Source organism: Stegostoma tigrinum, chromosome 3 (genome assembly GCF_030684315.1).
Source record: "Stegostoma tigrinum isolate sSteTig4 chromosome 3, sSteTig4.hap1, whole genome shotgun sequence".
In the NCBI taxonomy this organism is placed as follows: Eukaryota; Metazoa; Chordata; class Chondrichthyes; order Orectolobiformes; family Stegostomatidae; genus Stegostoma; species Stegostoma tigrinum.
In genome coordinates this window covers 66,835,942-66,860,571 of record NC_081356.1, presented here as the reverse complement: position 1 = coordinate 66,860,571, position 24,630 = coordinate 66,835,942, and the positions used below count along the sequence as shown (strand labels likewise).

The 24,630-nt window shown below is 43.0% G+C and overlaps 1 protein-coding gene across 3 annotated transcripts in view; it reads left to right on the top strand.

Moving 5' to 3' along the window:
- LOC125450957 (nuclear receptor ROR-beta) overlaps positions 1–24,630 on the top strand; it is a 276,310-nt gene that overhangs the window by 169,517 nt on the left and 82,163 nt on the right. For 2 of the 3 annotated variants that reach the window (XM_048527460.2, XM_048527458.2), the window contains exons 3-4: positions 20,822–20,963; positions 22,911–23,336. In XM_048527460.2, the coding sequence (XP_048383417.1) occupies positions 20,822–20,963; positions 22,911–23,336 (568 nt within the window). The remainder of the gene's footprint in view (positions 1–20,821; positions 20,964–22,910; positions 23,337–24,630) is intronic. The other variant, XM_048527459.2, reaches the window with a different exon arrangement.

Here is a 24,630-nt window from a genome sequence, read left to right as displayed (position 1 = left end):
TGGGAACTGCAGATGCTGGAGAATCCAAGATAATAAAATGTGAGGCTGGATGAACACAGCAGGCCCAGCAGCATCTCAGGAGCACAAAAGCTGATGTTTCGGGCCTAGACCCTTCATCAGAGAGGGGGATGGGGTGAAGGTTCTGTAATAAATAGGGAGAGAGAGGGAGGCGGACCGAAGATGGAGAGAAAAGAAGATAGGTGGAGAAAAGAGTATAGGTGGGGAGGTAGAGAGGGGATAGGTCAGTCCAGGGAAGACGGACACGTCAAGGAGGTGGGATGAGGTTAGTAGGTAGGAGATGGAGGTGCGGCTTGGAGTGGGAGGAAGGGATGGGTGAGGGAGGTAGAGACAGGCTGGACTGGTTTTGGGATGCAGTGGGTGGAGGGGAAGAGCTGGGCTGGTTGTATGGTGCAGTGGGGGGAGGGGACAAACTGGGCTGGTTTTGGGATGTGGTGGGGGAAGGGGAGATTTTGAAGCTGGTGAAGTCCACATTGATACCATTGGGCTGCAGGGTTCCCAAGTGGAATATGAGTTGCTGTTCCTGCAACCTTCGGGTGGCATCATTGTGGCACTGCAGGAGGCCCATGATGGACATGTCATCTAAAGAATGGAAGGGGGAGTGGAAATGGTTCGCGACTGGGAGGTGCAGTTGTTTATTGCGAACCGAGCGGAGGTGTTCTGCAAAGCGGTCCCCAAGCCTCCGCTTGGTTTTCCCCACTTCCTACGGGCTCCAGCTATGCCTGCCTCTTTGTAGGTTACGTGGAACAGCCCCTCTTCCACACCTATACAGGCCCCAAACCTCACCTCTTCCTCCGTTACATTGATGACTGTATCGGCGCCGCCTCTTGCTCCCCAGAGTAGCTCGAACAGTTCATCCACTTCATCAACACCTTCCACCCCAACCTTCAGTTCACCTGGGCCATCTCCAGCACATCCCTCACCTTCCTGGATCTCTCAGTCTCCATCTCAGGCAACCAGCTTGTAACTGATGTCCATTTCAAGCCCACCGACTCCCACAGCTACCTAGAATACACCTCCTCCCACCCACCGTCCTGCAAAAATTCCATCACCTATTCCCAATTCCTCCACCTCCACCGCATCTGCTCCCACGATGAGGCATTCCACTCCTGCACATCCCAGATGTCCAAGTTCTTCAAGGACCGCAACTTTCATCCCACAGTGGTCAAGAACGCCCTTGAACGCGTCTCGCGCATTTCCCGCAACACATCCCTCACACCCCGCCCCCGCCACAACCGCCCAAAGATGATCCCCCTCGTTCTCACACACCACCCCACCAACCTCCGGATACAACGCGTCATCCTCCGACACTTCTGCCATCTACAATCCAACCCCACCACCCAAGACATTTTTCCATCCCCACCCCTGTCTGCTTTCCGGAGACACCACTCTCTCCGTGACTCCCTTGTTCGCTCCACACTGCCCTCCAACCCCACCACACCCGGCACCTTCCCATGCAACCACAGGAAATGCTACACTTGCCCACATACCTCCTCCTTCACCCCTATCCCAGGCCCCAAGATGACTTTCCATATTAAGCAGAGGTTCACCTGCACATCTGCCAATGTGGTATACTGTATCCATTGTACCCGTTGTGACTTCCTCTACATTGGGGAAATCAAGCGGAGGCTTGGGGACCGCTTTGCAGAACACCTCCGCTCGGTTCGCAACAAATAACTGCACCTCCCAGTCGCAAACCATTTCCACTCCCCCTCCCATTCTTTAGATGACATGTCCATCATGGGCCTCCTGCAGTGCCACCATGATACCACCTGAAGGTTGCAGGAACAGCAACTCATATTCCACTTGGGAACCCTGCAGCCCAATGGTATCAATGTGGACTTCACCAGCTTCAAAATCTCCCCTTCCCCCACCGCATCCCAAAACCAGCCCAGTTTGTCTCCTCCCCCCACTGCACCATACAACCAGCCCAGCTCTTCCCCTCCACCCACTGCATCCCCAAACCAGTCCAGCCTGTCTCTACCTCCCTAACCTGTTCTTCCTCTCACCCATCCTTTCCTCCCACCCCAAGCCGCACCTCTGTCTCCTACCTACTAACCTCATCCCAACTCCTTGACCTGTCCGTCTTCCCTGGACTGACCTATCCCCTCCCTACCTCCCCACCTATACTCTCCTCTCCACCTATCTTCTTTTCTCTCCATCTTCGGTCCGCCTCCCCCTCTCTCCCTATTTATTCCAGAACCCTCACCCCATCCCCCTCTCTGAGGAAGGGTCTAGGCCCGAAACATCAGCTTGAATGATGCAGACTTCACTTAGGTGATGTCATTGGCTCAAAAATCTAAGAGGTGCCAGTGCTTTGGTCTAGAATGCTCTGTGTGGTTTCTTGTTTCTCCTCTGGCACAAGACAGAATGATGCCATTCCTATTGGCCCACAGGTTCCAAAAATTGGCAATTGCAGTCAGATTGCCACACGACTCCTATTTTATTTGTCCGTTCGAACCAAACTCATCATTTCCACCCAAGAGTTATGAGGCCAGCTCTTTCAGAAAAGCAGAGCGTACCTGAAATCGGTCAGTTCCCTCATGGTGTAGGATAGGTGTTGGGGATGACAGGGAGTAAAAGCACAGCCCCTGTTTACAGCAATTGGTGAACGGTGTTCTGAGATTTAGATGTCCAGCATAACAACCAGTCACTTGCACAACTGTTTTTGAAAGGATGAGTACACAAGGTAAACGTTGGTTTTGGGTGATGGGTGGATCTAGTATATGGCTGCCACTTGGGTAGGATGTGAGATATACACATGGCGACCTGGTGAGAGTGCCAGGAAATTGATAGAGTACTTAGGGTAGATTTGAGATCACGGATGGGATGGGATATCAAGACCAACAGCGGGTAAGGACAGGCAGGGGAATGGGTATGTCAGAGCCAATGGCCTCTGTCCCAACACAGGTACCTAACAACTGTCATGTATCTGTCACCTTTGTGCAGATGTTTCTCTACAGACACCCAGTTCCCAGCCATGTTCCTGTTCTTATCACCAACTGCCACAGAACTTGGCACACGAGTTCTGGCAGAGCCCTGTGTCAGACTTTATTTAACACGGCAACATTGCTGATATTGTACACAATATATAACTAATGGGAAATATAAATAGGCTTCTACCCTAACCCTAAACAAGTTAATGATAATGATGTACTCTGATAACAACTGACACATGCTATCGAGGCTCTAAGGATGAAAGCACTGTGCTAAAGAGCTATAATCAGAATTCTGTGTATTTGAACGTAAATAAAGAGCTTTCAGGGCTTACCGATAAAGACAAAAAGTTACTCTTAGTCAAGGCAAACATAACAATGCCACAGACTCCTGCAACCAGGACCAGTCTAGCCAGGTATAGCAGCTTCAAGATTGCAGGACACATACGCAATACTCAGACCCCATGTTAGGCAAAAAACCATGAGGGGATAATGATGCAGGCTTGAATACAACAGGAGTGGTACAGTCCATAAACACAGCAACATCATCAGGCACACAGTTTTTCTGGGTTTTTGGACAGGTTTTGGTGATGTCATCAAGCTGCCACTGCAGTCACTGAGATGCGCAGGCTTCCGATGCCTGTTATGTGCCTGATTTGATTTTGTTTTTGAACCACACTTTGTCTAGTTCTTCACCCTGATGATACCACTAACGGTGGTTCTACCTGGAGCAGAGACCTTGCAACGGCTTGAATCAAGGGATTGTTAAAACACAAGCCTCTCCATCACTTCAAGGTGATGATCCGTAGAGGGGCTTTGGAAAGAATGATCATACTAACTCTGCTTTAAGAATTAAAAACTCTTGGAATGTCATTGTAACTGCTTGGTAAATGTTACATTTCATCAAGGAGTCGAAGTCAATTGTGCATATTGAGAACAATCTGGAATTTTTTTCCCAAGGAAGCTAGAGGTGAGGTAAAGTAGAAAACGAAACAGACAGAATAGGAACATGTTCTCAAATTCTTGGAGCTATGTTGACACTCTAGATGTAACTGGATGATCTCTCCTCCCACTGAGGAGAACTACTGTCAGGGAACTCGGATCTGATCGAGGTGTATAATATTGTAGATTCAAATCATCAACACAGGCTGCCTGCAAGTAAAGCTTCTGTTGACTGCGTGTAGTTTCAGAAAGACCCCTATGTAGGGTGTAATAAATGAACAACTGAAACATTCTGGCCTGTGCAGATGTGATTGGTTAACAACTGTATTAAATTTTGCTTCATTTGGACTCTGCAGTTTACATCATTTGCTTACAGTGGTTAATTGAAGCCTTTCACATAGACTAACTGGGCGTATCACCATCAAAAGTTTGCTTCCAAAAGAGCAAATTTTAGTTTTTTTTAGTACCAGACCAACCCCCCCACCTTTAAAATACATGAAGCTAGCCTCAACCCGAAGTTTTTTTTTCTTATTTGAAAGGCAAGTCCCAGGTGTTGCATCCCAAGTGCAATTGGGTTGGTCAAACTACCAGTCTTGAACCAAAACACACTCTATTCATACAAGATAATGAAATGTGAGGCTGGATGAACACAGCAGGCCCAGCAGCATCTCAGGAGCACAAAAGCTGATGTTTCGGGCCTAGACCCTTCATCAGAGAAGGGGATGGGGAGAGGGAACTGGAATAAATAGGGAGAGAGAAGGGGAGGCGGACCGAAGATGGAGAGAAAAGAAGATAGGTGGAGAGAAGAGTATAGGTGGGGAGGTAGAGAGGGGATAGGTCAGTCCAGGGAAGACGGACAGGTCAAGGAGGCGGGATGAGGTTAGTAGGTAGGAGATGGAGGTGCAGGTTGGGGTGGGAGGAAGGGATGGGTGAGAGGAAGAACAGGTTAGGGAGGCAGAGACAGGCTGGACTGGTTTTGGGATGCAGTGGGTGGAGGGGAAGAGCTGGGCTGATTGTGTGGTGCAGTGGGGGGAGGGGACGAACTGGGCTGGTTTTGTGGTGCAGTGGGGGAGGGGGCGATTTTGAAGCTGGTGAAGTCCACATTCATACCATTGGGCTGCAGGGTTCCCAAGCAGAATATGAGTTGCGGTTCCTGCAACCTTCAGGTGGCATCATTGTGGCACTGCAGGAGGCCCATGATGGACATGTCAAAAGAATGGGAGGGGGGAGTGGAAATGATTCGCGACTGGGAGGTGCAGTTGTTTATTGCGAAACGAGCAGAGGTGTTCTACAAAGCGGTTCCCAAGCCTCCGCCTTGTTTCCCCAATGTAGAGGAAGCCACACCGGGTACAATGGATACAGTATACCACATTGGCAGATGTGCAGGTGAACCTCTGCTTAATGTGGAAAGTCATCTTGGGGCCTGGGATAGGGGTGAGGGAGGAGGTGTGGGGGCAATTGTAGCATTTCCTGCGGTTGCAGGGGAAGGTGCCGGGTGTGGTGGGGTTGGAGGTTAGTGTGGAGCGAACAAGGAAGTCACGGAGAGAGTGATCTTTCCGGAAAGCAGACAAGAGTGGGGATGGAAAAATGTCTTGGGTGGTGGGGTCGGATTGTAGATGGCAGAAGTGTCGGAGGATGATGCGTTGTATCCGGAGGTTGGTGGGGTGGTGTGTGAGAACAAGGGGGATCCTCTTTGGGCGGTTGTGGCGGGGGCGGGGTGTGAGGGATGTGTTGCGGGAAATGCGGGAGACGCGGTCAAGGGCGTTCTCGACCACTGTGGGATGAAAGTTGCGGTCCTTGAAGAACTTGGACATCTGGGATGTGCGGGAGTGGAATGCCTCATCGTGGGAGCAGATGTGGCGGAGACCTCCGACACTTCCACCATCTACAATCCGACCCCACCACCCACTTGCCCCCACACCTCCTCCCTCACCCCTATCCCAGGCCCCAAGATGACTTTCCAAATTAAGCAGAAGTTCACCTGCACATCTGCCAATGTGGTATACTGTATCCATTGTACCTGGTGTGGCTGCCTCTACATTGGGGAAACCAAGCGGAGGCTTGGGGACCGCTTTGCAGAACACCTCCGCTCGGTTCGCAATAAACAACTGCACCTCCCAGTCGCGAACCATTTCCACTCCTCCTCCCATTCTTTAGATGACATGTCCATCATGGGCCTCCTGCAGTGCCACAATGATGTCACCCGAAGGTTGCAGGAACAGCAACTCATATTCCGCTTGGGAACCCTGCAGCCCAATGGCATCAATGTGGACTTCACCAGCTTCAAAATTTCCCCTTCCCCCACTGCATCCCAAAACCAGCCCAACCTGTCCCCGCCTCCCTAACCTGTTCTTCCTCTCACCCATCCCTTCCTCCCACCCCAAGCCGCACCTCCATCTCCTACCTACTAACCTCATCCCACCTCCTTGACCTGTCCGTCTTCCCTGGACTGACCTATCCCCTCCCTACCTCCCCACCTATACTATCCTCTCCACCCATCTTCTTTTCTCCATCTTCAATCCGCCTCATCCCCCTCCCTATTTATTCCAGAACCCTCACCCCATCCCCCTCTCTAATGAAGGGTCTAGGCCCGAAACGTCAGCTTTTGTGCTCCCGAGATGCTGCTGGGCCTGCTGTGTTCATCCAGCCTCATATTTCATTATCTTGGATTCTCCAGCATCTGCAGTTCCCATTATCACTTTATTCATACACTCGGGTTAAAATACAACAAAGAAAATTGGAATAACAACTTAATAGAAAACTTAACAGAATAATAAATGAGTAGTTAAATAAACAGTAACTGTTCCAATGTAGTAGTATCCCATAAACACACCCTTAACAAAGACTAATACAGTAAAATAGAGTGTCTCACATGCAATGCTATTAGCAGAAAGAGAATCCCCAGTTTTTAGCTGCAACAGAGAGGAAAAATAGCTTCCACATCCGGTTTCAAGATCACAGCAACTGCTACAGAAGGCTGGTTCTGTATGAGCTTGAGCCCACCTAGCCTGGCTGCTTGTATTGTTCCCACTATAAAAAGCAACTGAAGGCCTCACAAGCTGTTTACTTCATTGGCTTTAGAACATACTGCTCAGTGCCTCTGTCTCAACCTTCATTAAAAACAAACCAGGACAAAATACACCTCTCAAAGCCATAGTATCATCACAATACGAGGCAAAATATTTTATTCAGCTCATTCAGTTGTTTAATGTCGTCCCTCTATGCAGGGGCACCATGATAGTACAGATCAAGTGAACATGTCCAAACTTGGCCACATTCAGACTGTAGACAAACTCAGAAACTTGAACGTTTGGAATCTTTAACTCCCAGGGGATGCAAGCTTGAATAGAGATTTGTAAGTCTGTCTCAGCCACTTGAAACAGTATTGGATCTAGCTTTCATCTGTTCATTATTCCAGCGTAACCCTAGAATCCTCTGGATTCTTTCTTCTAATCATTTTAAATGCCTTTTCCTCACCTTAAAGTGTGAGAAGCTTGTGAAATTCTTTGTCACAAAGAATTGATTACCATCCAATCAACTGGTTCTGCCATCACACCCCAACTGATCCAACCTACTCAAACTTCCTTTATAAGTCCCTCATTCAAGAAAGTAGGCTAACAAACTATTCCCATGTGTAACCTCCTACATTTTTCTGTTTCTTTGTTCAACTAAGACCGATTCTACATCTCGGTCTTCTGAACTAAGATCATTACTTGCTAATGTATAAATGACACCTTGAAGTAGCAGATCCATCCAACTTTTCCAGCTTCTTGTCTTTTCATGAAGTGGCTCAACAAGACACTTTCACTATTGCCTTTTTAATTGATGCTGGGGCAGGAATCTGTGTCACTTGAAAATTACCACTCCCAATTCAAAGCTTTGTTACTACTAGAATTGACTATTCCAATGTACTTATAGCTGGTTTCCCACTTGCTAATCTTTGTAAACTTGACATCATTCAAAACTTCAGCTGCCCATCTTTTAACACGCACTTTCCTCTGTCATCCCTCTACTCGTTGGCATATGTTGGCACCCAGTGAAGTCACACTTATTTTTAACTTTCATCCTGTTTTCAAAACAATCCATAGTTTTGCTCCTCCCTATATCTGTCAATATCTCCAGCTCTACTAGCCTCCAAGATATCTGCACTCCTCATTCTGGTATTTTTCAGCATTCCCAATTATAATTGCTCCACCATTGGTGGCCATGCTTTTAGTTGCTTTGGTCCCAAGCTCTGGAGTTCCCTTCCTGCTGTTCTGATTTTCAACCTTGCTTTGCTCTTTTCAGACACAGGTTAAAATCTACTTCCTTGATGTGATCATCTGATCTCCTGTTTCATTAAGTGATAGTGTTTAATAATCCTCCTCTGCAGCACCTTTTTAAAGGTGCTATATAAGTAATTTGCCACATAAATAGATTGCTATTGAATATAAGATAACAAAGTGTGAAGCTGGATGAACACAGCAGGCCAAGCAGCACCTCAGGAGTTTTTGTGCTCCTGAGATGCTGCTTGGCAGCTTCTGTGCTCCTGAGATGCTGCTTGGCCTGCTGTGTTCATCCAGCTTCACACTTTGTTATCTTGGATTCTCAGCATCTGCAGTTTCCATTATCACTGCTATTGAATATAGTTTGGCACTTGGCTTTTCCTAAGCCAGTTTTATGCAGCACATTAACCTGCAAGCTTGTGGTTAATTAGGAATTCATACATGGGTAAAAACCAAAAGAACTGTGGATGCTGTAAATCAGGAACAAAAACAAAGTTGCTGGAAAAGCTCAGCAGGTCTGGCAGCATCTGTGAAGCAGGAAACGGAGTTAACGTTTCAGGTCCGGTGATCCTTCCTCAGAACGTCAGTTCGAAACATTAGCTCTGTTTTCTCCTTCACAGATACTTCCAGACCTGCTGAGCTTTTCCAGCAACTTTGTTTTTATTCATATATGGGTAGTTGTCCCATTAATTAGTAAATAGGGATGAGTTTTCAATCCATAATCATATGTTTGAATACTTTAATAATTTTATGTATCCATTGAGGACAAAAAGCTTTTGTATCAGGATTTTCTTTTTGGATTGTTTGAGTGTTTAGCTTCCTTCATCACCTAATGGCCAATGTTTGTTAAATTAATACATAAAGATGGATTACTTTTGCTTGTATTGTGTGAATGTACGTATATCTAAAAAGTACTAAAATTCATGCATGCGTCTAATAAGGTGTGACATTGCTACACTTGATGAGTGTTCAGAAATGTATTTTGGATAGCAGTGCCAAATCCAAGCTCCTGTGATTTTACTCATCGATTTCAGATTGGTTTTCTTTTGTTTGACAAACCACTAACCAATGGCATCTTTATAGACAGTACACAAAATGAAAGCAGAATCATTAGTTGTCAAACGATCACAGCTGCTAAATGCTCTCAAAAAGATATTATGGAATCATTCCAGAAGCACAGATGGTATGCACTGCTTATGGTTTTTAAGTCAGCTTCAATGTAAATCCACAGATAAAGAAATTTAAGGATTGTAGAATTAATAAGAAAATATTTTTCCTGCAAACTTAATACTGTTCTGTTAAACATCAGGGGTTGAATTTTGTCCCAATTTTGATATAATTCAAGTTTTTGTTAAATTTTAGTTGTCTTCCAATTTTTTTTAACAAGCAATTTTGTCCTTTTACATTCCAAATCATTTTTACTTAATTCCTTTGCAACTCCATTCAATTTTGTGCCATACACCTGTAATAATATTACCAATGTCAACACTAGATTCAGAGAAAACTCTTTAATCTCAGCGAAAGTGCTGACATTTCACACTGTGTTCAAGTTTAAATGGAATAACTGATAGGTATTGGCAGTCAAACGTCCATTTCAAAGCCAGATTTTGCTTTGGTCTCAATATGCTTGACACAATTTCTTCAATCAATGCCCCAAACAGACATAAAACAGATGTAACTTCATAGCTTATGTAGTATGCAGCCAGATCATCAGTTATGAAAGTTTGTATTGTCCTATACATTATATCTTATGCTTGATGCCAACAAATTAAAACTGTATTGTTCTGTCCACATCAATGCAAAGCAATTTAACAGGTTACTTGATAATTGAAGCTATTGTTTTAACATATTAGGCTTTGGTATTCATCAGTCTAATTAGTTTCACTGAGAAAAGAACAGTTGAGATGCTTACCAGTCAATAGAAAGAAGTAAAATAGCATAGCCTGTACAGTTTATCTTATTGATCTCTAAAGATGTTAATTTAATGACAAGACGATAAGTATTGCAGATCAGTTTCTTTTTGTCTTCTTTCCCATTCAATTTACACTTTTTCTCTTGTTGGAAATACTTGTGTGCAATACTTGGTCTACAGCAGTAATGCTCATTCAGATTCAGAGCCTGAATTTAGCCTAAACCACTCAGTAGGAATTGGACAAGTCCAGGTCAGGCACCTGTTTTATATCTTGTCCAAATTTTACTTCTGTTTTCATCAATGGGGATTAATGTCAGATGAGAAGTCAACACCAACCCAAACATGCTCTTTTTCCACTGGGTTGGTTAAGGTAAAAGTGGGACTATTCTGTAAGCTTGGACAATAAAATTTAGTGGGTTAATTAATGGTGGATTGTGTCAGGCAAGCTTAGTTCTGGGGTAGTAGAAACTGCAGATGCTGGAGAATCTGAGATAACAAGGTGTAGAGCTGGATGAACACAGCAGGCCAAGCAACCTTCCTGCTCCTCTGATGCTGCTTGGCCTGCTGTGTTCATCCAGCTCTACACCTTGTTATCTGAGCTTAGTTCTTATGTGTTTTGACACTCTGTTCCAGAGAGAGTCACACAATACTGATGGGCAATGCCTCATGAAAACATTTTTAAGTTGTGATCAGGGAAATGATTCCTGACTGATTACTTCCTCTCCCTGGCCCAGAAATGTAGATGCCTTTTTTTTTGCACTTGTATTGCTATTGGACTTGGATCAACTAAGTCAGCAGAGAGCACAAATCAAACCTGAGCAGCTGGTTTGAAAGGATTAAGACTATATTACAAGCTCCATTTACCTCCTCTTTTTTTCATGAGGGTAGTTATATCAAAATATTGCTACTTTTTTGAAGTGTTTATCACAAATTAATCATATGCTTCATGGCAATACAACAGAACAAGAGTAACTGGGAATTCAGTACAATTCAGCCACGATTTAGATCTGTACAATGACTTCAGTGTAGACAAACAGAGCCTCATAATTTTTTTTTAAAAAATCACAGCCTATAAGGAGATATTAAGTGGTGTTATACAAAACTTGCTTAAATTGTTGTGTTTAAGGGATTTTATATTGAGAGTTGCAGAGATTTCAGAAGGAGTTTTGAGTAGCCAAGACAGCAGCTGTAAGGGCTGCCGTGATAAAGAGGAGGAAACATGATGGGATCCTTTGAAAGAATATTGGGTACAAAATTGGATGCTGTAAAGGTGCAGATAAATCTGCAACACGTCGTTAGGGTCCTAGTCATTATTCCTGAGCAATGTAGTTGTACCTGTAGCTGTCATTGAAATAAACCTTATTATCCAGGAACAGTGCCACTAATGTAACTACTTTGTGGTGGTTTATTCTGTGCCACTAATTATTAAATGGGCTGAGACAAAGGAGGATTAGTGCCAGAGAGCTACCTTAGACAAGCCTTACCCAGATCACGTACTGGTTGAGGTGGCAAATAATGCAACAAATGATTTAAGGGAAGGTATCCTTGATTTCCAGGTGCAGTAGGGTCATCTGAGAAAATACCACAAGGGCGTAATGATATGGATCTGTTACCCATCATGCAGGGAAGTAATCCAAAAGAAAAATAAGGTAAAAATTGCAAGTGAGTTTACCACTTTAAGCTTAACACTACTTTCAGAAGATTGTCAGACAGCAATTGAATTGCAGGAGCATGAGGAGAAGGAAGACGAAGGGATGTGGAATACCAAATGACAAGTTGCTGTGAAAAATGAATTTGAGTAATATACCAGTACCCATAACTTTTAATCCCCATTCACAGTCACACATTTAATGCTCCCTTTATCATTAGCATCACAGTATCTGCTTGGCCACAGTACAAAGTAAAAGTTACTAATACACAAATGTTCCAACCCATATATGCATTTAAAAATGAAATGATTCCATGTTGCACACAAATGTAAACTGATCATTACAGTGGATTCTCTTAGGTACAGTCTCTGCATAGTTCTCTTTGCTCTAAAAGCTGGTTGTGACCACCACTGTGTGAAAGGCTGCTGACAATGGATGGAGAAGGCTGCAAATGGCCTTCCAGGTTGGCCTTGAGCACATCCAAACCCAGAAGGCCCAGTTGAAGAGAACACCATCTCCATTTGGGTGGCAGCAAGGCTGCTGATGGACTGGCATGGCTGGAGGAAAAATGCCGTCATAGAATCCTAGATATCCAATTTAGAAACAGACCCTTCGATCTAACTCATCCATGCCGACCAGATATCTTATGTAAATCCATTCCCATTTGCCAGCATTTGGCCCATATTCCTCTAAACTCTTCCTATTCATATACCCATCTAGATGTCTTTTAAATGTTGTAATCGTACCGGCCTCCACCACTTCCTCTGGCAGTTCAATCGGTACACCCACTACCCTCTGTGTGAAAAAGTTGCCCCTGAAGTCCCTTTTATATCTTTCACCTTTCACCATAAACCTATGCCCTCTAGTTTTAGAATCCCCCACCCTGAGGAAAAGACCTTATCTATTTACCCTATCTATGCCCCTCCTGATTTTTTAAACCTTGGAAAGGTCCCCCTTCACCATCCGATGCTGAGAGAGGACAGTATGCTTGAGTATCAAGGGACTACCACTCTTACTAAAGTGGGGACTCAAAAATTCCTTTGAAGGGCAGGTCACAAAACTGTTGTCAAGCCCTTTTGAGCAGCTAATCCACAGCCATAAAAGCAGAAGTTTGAGTTAATATGGCAATTAAGTTGACCTTACATGACAGCAGTCTGATTTGCGTGCAGAAATTGTTATTTTACTATCAGGCACTGCATTTTAATCAGATCTACATGTATAAAAACCAAGTTGGCCACCGCTTTCCTTTTAGAAAGGATGGACTCCAAGCCCTGCATAAAGCCCAAAACCAAATTGATGCTGGACTTCTTCATGCTCCTTGATATTGAACACACATTATCTGGTAGGCTTCCAAATATATCAAGTATCTTCTTGTGCATACCCAATAACATTCCTCTGTGGGTTCTGTAGGGGAATCAGGATGTGATATACATCTACAATGATAGGGTGATTGCTGAGTAGGATTTGCTGCACGATAGGAAACTGAAAGCATGGTTTTAGATAACATGACATTTCTGGAGGGTAAAGAATAGGAAATCAGCAAGAAGGCCATTGTAAAAATCAAGTATGAGCTGACAAGGGTAAGTGATTCACATTAAATATGTTGAAGTATGGGTGGTGTTACAGAAGAAAAATTCAAGTCTCTTTGTGATGGAGAGGTTATGGGATTTGAATAGGATGCTCAGATTATGAAGTCTGTTCAATTTCAACAGAGATTAACAATGTGTCAAGTCAGTTAGCCAGACAGTGAGGGATAGAATTCAAACATGATTTTCATATACTTTCACGTCTTTCTTTACATAAAGTTGTCAACATGCACATCCAAACCTAACAATTTCAGAAATTGCTGGAAAAGCTTGGCAGGTCTGGCAGCATTCCATGGAGTGGAATCGGAGTTATGTTTCAGGTTGAGTGATTTCTCATCACAGATGCTGCCAGACCTGCCGAGTTTTTCCAGCAATTTCTGTTTTAGTTTCTGAATTACAGCATTCACAGTTCTTTTGGTTTTTAACTACAATTTCAGTATGGTCCTATATGTAAGAGTACAAATGAGCCCATATTTGATGCCCAGCACCTGAGTACAACAAACAAGCAATTATACAGTTTTCAAGGAGGGACACTAGTTGTGCATTGATCGTGTCACTGATGCTGGAATAATAGTTCCGCAGTTCAAACCCTACCCACTCCAGAGATGTGTCATAATCTCTGAACAAGTTGATTAGAAAACAGCTGGAATTTACAAGGAAGGTTCAGTGGTATAGGCCCCAAGCCGAAGCTTCAATTTTCCTGCTTCTCTGATGCTGTGTGGCCTGCTGTGTTCTCCCAGCTCCGCACTGTTATCAGTCGTACAGTGGTTGTGTCCCAACCTCTGAGCCAGAAGGCCTGGGTTCAAGCGTCACCTCAGGATTTGGTAACTGTGGAAATGTCAAAGAACAATACATCTCAGGAACAGGCCTTTTGGCCCTCCAAGTGTGCAGTGCCACAGTTTTTTTTTCTCCTTCCATATTAAAACTATCTTCATTTCAGGATCTGTATCCCTCTGTTCCCTTTCTATTCATGTATTCATACAAGTGCTTCTTGAATGCTGCTATCATCTGCTTACACCACCACCTGTCAGCACATTACTGGCACTCACCACCCTTTGTGAGAAAAACGTGCCTCACCCATCTTTTAAACTTTCCCCCTCACACCCTGAACTGTATCCCCCAGTAATGGACCTCTCCACACTGGAGGGAGAAACCTCATGCTTTCCACTCTATTCATGCCATTCACAACCTTTTAAAATTCTATCAGGTCATCCCTCAACCTCCTGCGTTCCAGTGAAAACAAACCCAGCCTATCCAACCTTTTCTCACAGCTAAAATCCCCCACACCAGGCAACATCCTGGTAAACCTTTTCTGTACCCTCTCCAAAGCGTCCACATCCTTGTGATGGTGTGGTGACCAGAACTGTACACAATATTCCAGGTGTGGCCTAACTAAAGTTCTGTAAAGCTGCAGCATAACTTTGTCTGTCCCTATACTCGATGTCCCTTCCAATGAAGGCAAGCATGCCATAGGCTTTTTTTAGTACCTTATCTACCTGCGCTGCCATCTTCAGTGATCTATGGACCTGCACCCCCAACTCCCTCTGCAAATCATTTCTCCTAAGAGATCGGCCATTCACTGTATAATTTCCACCAGCATTTGACCTTCTGAAATTCATCACCTCACATATGCGCAGATTAAACGCCATCTGCCATTTTTCTGCCTATGCCTCCAACTGATCTGTGTCCTGCTGTATCCACTGACAATCCTCCTCACTATCCGTAACTCCACCAACCTTTGTATCATCTGCAAACTTACTAATTAGACCAGTTAAGTTTTCCTCCTCCAAATCATTTACATAGATCATGAACAGCAGAGGCCCTAGCACTTACCATTCTGGAACACCGCTAGTCACAGCCCTCCATTCTAAAAGCATCCTTCCACTGCTAAGCTCTGTCTTCTATGACTGAGCAAGTTCTGTACCCACCTTGCCAACTGACCCTGATAACTAACATGTGGTTTTACCTATTTTACCAATCTGCCATGAGGGACCTTGTCAAAGGCTTTATTGGAGTCCATGCAGACATCAACCGCTTTTCCCTCATCAATCATCATCTTCACCACCTCAAAAAACTCAATTAGTTAGTTAAGCACAACCTCCTCTGCATAAAACCATGTTGTTTATTGCTAATCTATCCATTTGCTTCTAAATGCTTTACGTCTTGCCACTGAGAATCTTTTCCAATAATTTCTCTGCCACTGATGTGAGGCTCAGGGGCCTGTAATTTCCTGGATTATCCCTGTTGCCCCTTTTAAATAATGTGGCAACATTAGCTATTCTCCAGTCCTCTGAGACCTCACCTGTGGCCAAAGAGGGTACAAAGATGTCTGTCAATGTTCCAGCAATTTGTTCTCTTGCCTCCCTCAATATTCTGGGGTAGATCCTATCAGGACCCAGGGACTTATCTATTTTAAGACACATAACATCTCTTTATTTTAATAGCAACTTGGCTTAGAAATTCAACGTTCCCTTACCTGAGATTGCCAAAGAGAAGGAATTAATGGAGGATGAATACCGATACAAAGTATTCATTTAAGACCTCACCTACCTCTTCTGGCTCCCTACATACATATCCTCTTTTGTCCTTGAGTGCGCCAAGCCTACTCGGGCTACCCTCTTGCTTTTTATATATGTACAAAAAGCCTTGACTCTCCTTAATCCTGTTTGCTAATAACTTTTCATGACCCCTTTTAGCCCTTCTAATTCCTTACTTAAGTTCTTGCCTACTTCCCTGATTTACTTCAAGGGCTTTGTGAGTTCACATCCTCCTAGACCTTGCGAATGCTTCCTTTATTTCTTTTTCAGAAAGGTCATCCAAATTTCACATAACTTGCCACGACTATCATTCATTCTCGCAGAAATGTGCTGCTCCTGAACTCTTACCAGTTGCCAGTTGAAATTCTCCCACGTGTCTGATATGGATTCACCCTCAAAGTTGCTTCCAATCATCAGTCTCCAGTTCCTGCCTCATATTGTTGTAGCTCACCTTCCCCCAATTTAACACTTTGATGTGAGGACTCATAGTTATTATGGCCACTTCTTAAAGCTCACAGTATAACGGTCATGTCATGTCTAAAATAATACAACTTGCAAGGGAGGGCGTTAGAGTGATCACAAGAGTGTAGATCTTGAGCTTTGAAGACAATCATATGTGCTTCCTGGTGCTTTACTAGAGCACATTGCAAATTATCGAAGATTAGATATTAGGCAAGCAGTCTGATGGCAACAACAAGGCAATGAATTAGGTCTAGAGAGCTGGGGCCAGTGCGAAGCTCAGTGTCATTAACTATATGTGGATACTGTAATTTTTCATTCAGAACGAAGAGGCAGCAAAACCTATATAATAAAATGTGAGGCTGGATGAACACAGCAGGCCAAGCAGCATCTCAGGAGCACAAAAGCTGACGTTTCGGGCCTAGACCCTTCATCAGAGAGGGGGATGGGGGGAGGGAACTGGAATAAATAGGGAGAGAGGGGGAGGCGGACCGAAGATGGAGAGTAAAGAAGACAGGTGGAGAAGGTGTGGGTGGGGAGGTAGGGAGGGGATAGGTCAGTCCAGGGAAGACGGACAGGTCAAGGAGGTGGGATGAGGTTAGTAGGTAGCTGGGGGTGCGGCTTGGGGTGGGAGGAAGGGATGGGTGAGAGGAAGAACCGGTTAGGGAGGCAGAGACAGGTTGGACTGGTTTTGGGATGCAGTGGGTGGGGGGGAAGAGCTGGGCTGGTTGTGTGGTGCAGTGGGGGGAGGGGATGCACTGGGCTGGTTTAGGGATGCAGTAGGGGAAGGGGAGATTTTGAAACTGGTGAAGTCCACATTGATACCATATGGCTGCAGGGTTCCCAGGCGGAATATGAGTTGCTGTTCCTGCAACCTTCGGGTGGCATCATTGTGGCAGTGCAGGAGGCCCATGATGGACATGTCATCAAGAGAATGGGAGGGGGAGTGGAAATGGTTTGAGACTGGGAGGTGCAGTTGTTTGTTGCGAACTGATCATCTCTATCTATTGAAGAAGTCGTGTTAAGTGCAAGCAGGGCTCAACTCTTAAAATATGATCTTGGCCGATCTGGGAGGTCAATAAACTGCAGTACAAAAGAATCTTGTGGTTCAAGGAGGTGCCAATCATTGTCACAGCCAATTAATACTTGTAGTGGATATAAATCCTCGACTCCTGACCTGAAACAGCACTTCGTCTGCATTTAATATCTCTACATACAGAGAAACAGGCTCAGCTCCCTGAATTTTTCTACTTTTATTTCAGTTGTTTTGTCATCCTAATTGCCCAGATTGCATTCTTCTCCAATGTGCTAAACATCTCTGAGAATGTTTTCTACCCTGATGTCGTACTAGGTATTGACCTCTCCTGAAGGATCCCCCCCACCCACTGCATCCCAAAACCAGTCCAACCTGTCTCTGCCTCCCTAACCGGTTCTTCCTCTCACCCATCCCTTCCTCCCACCCCAAGCCGCACCCCCAGCTACCTACTAACCTCATCCCACCTCCTTGACCTGTCCGTCTTCCCTGGACTGACCTATCCCCTCCCTACCTCCCCACCCACACCTTCTCCACCTGTCTTCTTTACTCTCCATCTTCGGTTCGCCTCCCCCTCTCTCCCTATTTATTCCAGTTCCCTCCCCCCATCCCCCTCTCTGATGAAGGGTCTAGGCCCGAAACGTCAGCTTTTGTGCTCCTGAGATGCTGCTTGGCCTGCTGTGTTCATCCAGCCTCACATTTTATTATCTTGGAATCTCCAGCATCTGCAGTTCCCATTATCAGCAAAACCTATATCCCTGGCACATCCTGACGTTAACAGGATGGTGGCAGGATGAGAGACCATTTGCAAGAGAAGTTTTGACAGCCTTTGGATAAATAAGAGCAAAATCAAACAAGGGCAGCCCCATGGAGGGAAGTGGTGCTGTTGATCCTACCAAGTTCTGCAAGAAAGTTGAAGTGGAAAGTCACTGTCACAAACTTGGTTATTTGTGACCAGGATAGGACAGCATGAATCTGGGGAGAATGACACATTCAACGACTATGGAGAGAAGGTGGATATTGGATTGTGGCAATAATCTTCAAGTTATGGATGAATGGTTTGATACACTTTTTGAAAGTGCTACAGTTGATCTATGAGTTTATTTTGAGACTGTATCCTTAGTTTAAAGAAAATGAAGGGGATAAATTACCTGTTCTGAAACATACCTGATAGTAAATCTGGGGGATTTTTTTTGTAAGAGATCAAAGGAGGTTGCTTTACTGAGAAGACTGTACAAAGTATTCATGGTAGTAGTCAATTCTAAGTCTGAGTCTGCGGTGAGTATGTTTTGAGACTCGCAAGGTCCCAGGAGGTGTTGGGTTGTAAATAGTGGTGCTGTGAACAATCCACTGCTCCTAAGATGAAATGGAGGTCAGTGGAATATATGGGTTTGAGTGCATATTCTTGACTTTAATTGATTCGTTTCTGAGGTACACACAGTAGATGTTCACATAAGTTGATCGATGAAGCTTCCAAAAATCCTTCCAAAAGGGTGTCAACTTTCATACATAATTGAAACACATTTGCAAAAGTTGAACTACAGATGTTAGACCCTCCAGTTTAAATTGATGTGGATATTATTTCTAACAGCTATCACTTGATCTCATTGTTTACATGGAATCTGAACATATCCCACGCAAAAGTTGCATTTTTATGTAGGCCACAGATTTACCTATTCCACACGTTATTAATCTCTAAGTTCATTACATTCACGTCCATCCAACTGTTTTCCATGGATGTTCAGAACATCTTCTGCAGGGTACTTAATTTTTGGCATGGTTGAAAATTAAAGAGAATTTAATTTAATTCCATCAGATGTGCAAGTAAGTAGCACCTTGAATCTTGTTATCCCATGTCCTTATTTTTACTAGAATTTTTCTTGAATCCTTTCACTCCATAGTTTGGCCGCAGGGCATAACTCAATTTATTGCACTTCATCCATGTTGCAAAGGTGGCTTGATGGGTGACTCTGTTTTTGAATTACTGGAAGCTAGTCGTTTTACTATCACATTCTTTGACAGTGTCTGAGCAATCTTGGTCTTCTACTTTAACCACTAGACTGTTCCATTCTTTGAATCAACTTCGTAAACTGGCTAATAGTCTAAAATCTTTACTAGACTCTGCTTACTTTGACCTTTATAAGTCCATGTACACACAAAGCATTTTGTGGAATAATGTAACCACTCTGGCAATTTTCCAGGACTCATACATACACACATGATGCATGCTTCTTGCTATCACACCAGTGGTCAGTCTCTCTCCTGACTGTGTATTTTTCTTTGGCACTTTCTTCAGAACAAACTCCTCCTTCAATTCACACACCACTTTATTACTAACTCCAAATTCACTCACTGCAACGCTTTTTTGATCAGCCACCAAATATTACTCTTGTCTTGAAAGCAGTTTCATACCCATTCAACCTGATGGAAGATCTATTTTGGTTCATCACTCACTAAGCCATATGCCATCTGCTGTGTGTTAGTGTGACTTAAAGACCGGTGCATCCTCTTTGCAGCACTGCTCACATATCACCTGCTTGTTCTCATGTACCTCACAGTATAAGGTAAGTCAAACATGTATTTGCAAAATGAAGAATTCAGACGAACTACAGACTCTAGTATTACATTTGATAGCAGGAAATGGAGTTGACTGATTAACCAAGTAAATGCAAAAGCATTATTGTTTTGGTGTTTGAAGAATTAGAGTAGTCTTGTTCGCTAGGTTGACTTTTATGTCATTAAATTGGGTATGCAAAACTCCCACACTGGCTACAAAAAACAGGAGTGAATATTACTTTTAAGTTTTTCAAGGTGACATTCAGCTGGCAGGTCAGCAGAATATTCTAGTCAGTCACCTGATATCTCCGACAGATGGCCAACTCTATTGGAAGGTTTATTTTGTTGAAAGCCTGATCTCAGACTAGGGGTGTAGTGGGGTCTAGGAGGAGGAAACCATGTTGAAATAGCTCATTATTTTTGTACAATTGGGAGGACCATTTTTGTTCTTCCTGGCTGGCCACCCATCAAGTGTAAAGCTTACCTTCTGAATTCCTCTTTGAAGCTGAAACACTAGTACTCTGAAGTTCTAATCTGAAAATAGTAGATGATGGTCCTCTATACATTATAGGATCCTAACTTGTATATTACAACAAGACTCACAGAGTGCTCTTTATACCCAGAGATAGGAGCTCCAGCTTCAGCTCCACCTTCAGTAGGAATTGAACAGATACCATGCTTTTTAAGATCACTGCTATCCTGTTTCTGCTGGCAGAAATTCTCAAAACCTCACCCCAACACGTAAAATAAAAGCTAATTTTCTACAAACTCGTTAAATGGTCTCTTTGTTTAACTTGAATTTCTACTTTTAATGCATTTACTTTAACTGATTGTTTTAACAAATCATTCCTGCAGCAAAATTGGAGGAGCATCTCTAGAAAATCGGTACAACATTTGAAAAAAACCTACAACTCTGTTATTATTTTAGGGATTCTTTAGAAGGAGTCAGCAGAACAATGCTTCTTACTCCTGCCCTCGACAGAGAAACTGTTTAATCGATCGAACTAATCGGAATCGTTGTCAGCATTGTCGCCTGCAGAAATGTCTTGCCCTTGGAATGTCTCGTGATGGTGAGAATAAGAAAAATCTTAAGATCCTAACTTAACCTGTTTAGAGAACAAAGCACTTCCTTTCTCAAGATTGCACTGGTCTCAGCTGATCTGGGAAAGAATTGAAATCACAACATAATGAATGGAAAGGTCATTCTGAGTCAATAAGGAATTTTTATGATAATATTTAAAGTACATTGGTGCAATGTAGAGAAGCAAAGATGGATTGTTTGAGTTGTATATTTGTACCATCCAACCTGTGTGTTGATTTAATGCAAGAAACAAAAATGTCTGCGGTCTTTTTTTATCTGTTGGTTAGCATTATACTATAAGTGTCATGATATGAGATATAAATCTGTAAAAGAAATCATCTCCATGCAAAACATGCTGATAGTATACATTTTTGGAAGGACTTCATAGCAAGTATTGATAAACATGGCTTTGATACACTAATTCCCCATATTTTCATGTTATCAGGAAAAATAATGCATTTATGCAAAAGTGACAGATCTATGCAAAGCAAAATCAAATTGTAAAAATAACAAAATAGGAAGAACCACTTTATCACATCTTTACCCAAAACCAAAGCATTTACTTTTAGTATTTGAACTTGTCCCAATACCAATTATTGATTGTTTTAGCTTTCACTCATTTCAAACAATTTTACACTTCTGGACGACTTTGGATTGCATATAAAAATGAGCTTCCTTAGGGATAATCGTACTTCCATGTATGGATAAAATTATCAGCTTGAATTAAACATAAAGTACACGGATCTTCACTAGGAGACATGCAGTTCCCTAAATGCAATCTGACAAGCTAATAATATGAAGGAATGCAGCCTCACACCTTCAATTTCCAGGATCCTGTAGTACCAGGAGTGGACATTTTGAGGCCCTCATCACATCAAATGTGATTGTGAAATGTAGCGAGACTAGGAAGCACACAGGGCACTAGGTGAGGGCCGGTACACTTTATATGCTAAGTGCAAATTAATGACATCTGATCCAGTTGTCTAATGGGTATGGTGTTGAACTGTTAACCCACAGCTCAGTAATTCAAAGCTCACTGTGACAAATTGTATTTCATTATTTGGTCATTTATGGAGTGCCACTTCAAACATACTGGTTCGCTAATGTCCTTAAGCTTAGAAATCCTCCAATCCTCAACCAATTTGGCCTATAGACAAATGCTGTTGTTGATTAATAATGCTCTTTGAAGTGATCTGGTAAGCCACAAATGATTGAACCAAGAAGGCATGTGGACAGCTCTGACTGAAAAATTAATGTAACTTTGCCAATACTGATCACATCTTAAGAATAGAATTCTGAAGGAGAGACCCATATTTTTTAATTAAACCTTTTTTCCTTCTGGAAATCCTTCTTCTTGCGATAGGCCATGCGTTTGATGTTACTAGACCTCAGTAGCCATCAGAGGTGAATGAATCAAAAGGATCTTTGTGGCCAAAGGTGATCTAGTTAGAAGAGTAAGCTTCAAGAATGGCAGTCGCCCAACAGTTTAGCTGTCTCAGTTTTCACTCCCAACAAGCCATACCCTGTGTAGTGGAAGTGTATTGCATCTATTGAATTAACGTTAGATTGTCTTGCAGTGCCTGAACAGCAGTAACCCCACAGATAGAATAGAGAACGCTGCTACCACAAAAAGTAGTTGAGACAAATGGTACTGATGTATTTTGAAGGAAGTTTGATAAATATATGAGACAAAAAGTGCGAGGAGGCTGGTGTGTGGACCAACCATTTAGGCTAATTCTGTGCCGTAACTTTTTAAGTAATTCAATGTGCCACTATGCTAAGCCAAATTTCTCATTACTTTTGGGCTAGAATTCAGTGTTTTTAGTATTTTATATGCCATCCTTATGAGATTATGACGGTTGGAAATCGCAAACGTTCTTTTGACTTCAAATCTCTTAATAACAAACCGACTCTTTTCGTTTTGCTCCCTTCACAGCTGTAAAGTTTGGGAGAATGTCCAAGAAGCAGCGTGACAGTCTATATGCTGAGGTACAGAAGCACCAACAGAGACTGCAAGAGCAGCGGCAGCAGCAGAGTGGTGAGGCAGAGGCCCTCGCCCGTGTCTATACAAGCAGCATCAGCAATGGTTTGACGGATCTGAACAACGAAATCGGTGGCACTTATTCAAATGGACATGTCATTGATCTGCCAAAAGTACAATCTGAAGGAGCTAATGGATATTACAGTGTAGATTCTGCTCAACCATCCCCAGATCAGTCTGGGATAGACATGGCTGGAATCAAACAAATAAAACAAGAGCCTATTTATGACCTCACACCTGTACCAAACTTGTTTACGTATAGCTCTTTTACAAATGGTCAACTGGCGCCTGGAGTAACAATGACCGAAATAGGTAGGTCTGGTAAGAAAAAGTAATTTTTTTAAACCGATATCAATTGTTGCCAATGCAATCTATTTTGCCCATGTTTTTATTCATACCTTCTGTGCGGCAATGACTGTGTTACATTAGAAATTGTTAACCCGATGTTGTTTGAGGCTTAATATTCATTTAATAGATGTGATTTGAGGAAGGTGCGTCTAAGATGCACATAGTTGAAGCTTTTGGTTCACTGTCTCAAAACTGGTAATACTGGAGTCAGTACCTAATATAGTTTGGAATTGGTAGTATGGTTGAATTGCTGTGCTATACTAAACTTGGCAAAATTTTAAATAGTACGAAAGATCCAAGCATCTTTTGTTCTTTATTAATGAGTGACCACTTGGGTGAACATCAAAAAGAAAACCTGAACAGGAAGTTTTGTTCCTGAATAATGAAGCATGTTGACCGAAAATTGGGTATTTTCTGTCATCTTCCTGATCTAATTACTGCATGACCCAGTAACTAATTTAGTGCAAAAAAAGAAAATTTGTACATCAGCCCTGTTCTAGTGATTATGGCGTGTCATTGGACTACCAATCCAAAATAGCAGGCTAATGTTCTGGGGACAAGGATTCAAATTGTACAATTGCGTTTAGTAATATTTGAATTCATTAAAATGGCACCTACATAACCGCTGTCAATTGTCAGAATAAAAGCATCTGGTTCACGAGTATTCTTCGGGAAGAAAATCTGTTATCCTCACCTGGTCTTGCCTACATGTGATTCCTGACCCACAATATAGTTGATTTCCAAATGTCCTTTGGGCAATGAGGAATGGGCAAAAATTGCTGACCTTGCCAATGACACACACATATTTCATGAATGCATTTTCAGTGCTTTTCATCATCAACAAAATCTCATACAATGTTGCTGTTCTTGCCTTAATATTTCTTCTTTACTTGGTTAAGAAATCTTTTTCATGGGGTCAATTTTCAAGCATTAATCCTTCTTTGAATGGAAGCAGATGAAATTTAATATGGGAAAGGGACCTGTCTATACGATTCCTGCCCCATTCCTGCTGTAGAATTTTACTGGCCCTGGATAAAGTCACAGGTAGTGAGCTTCCTGTGCAGGAACCCATTTCATTGCAGGGCTGGCCATTTTAAACTCCTGCTATTTTCAAAGAGTTGGATTATTTTGTTACAAGAGGTGATTTAAACCTCCTCTTCATGGGATTCATGGGAAATCAGAAACCATGGGGAAGCTTATTCTAAAGTTCAAAATGTATTGACACCTTCAGTTTTTTGTGATATAATGGTGTACGATAAGTTACATT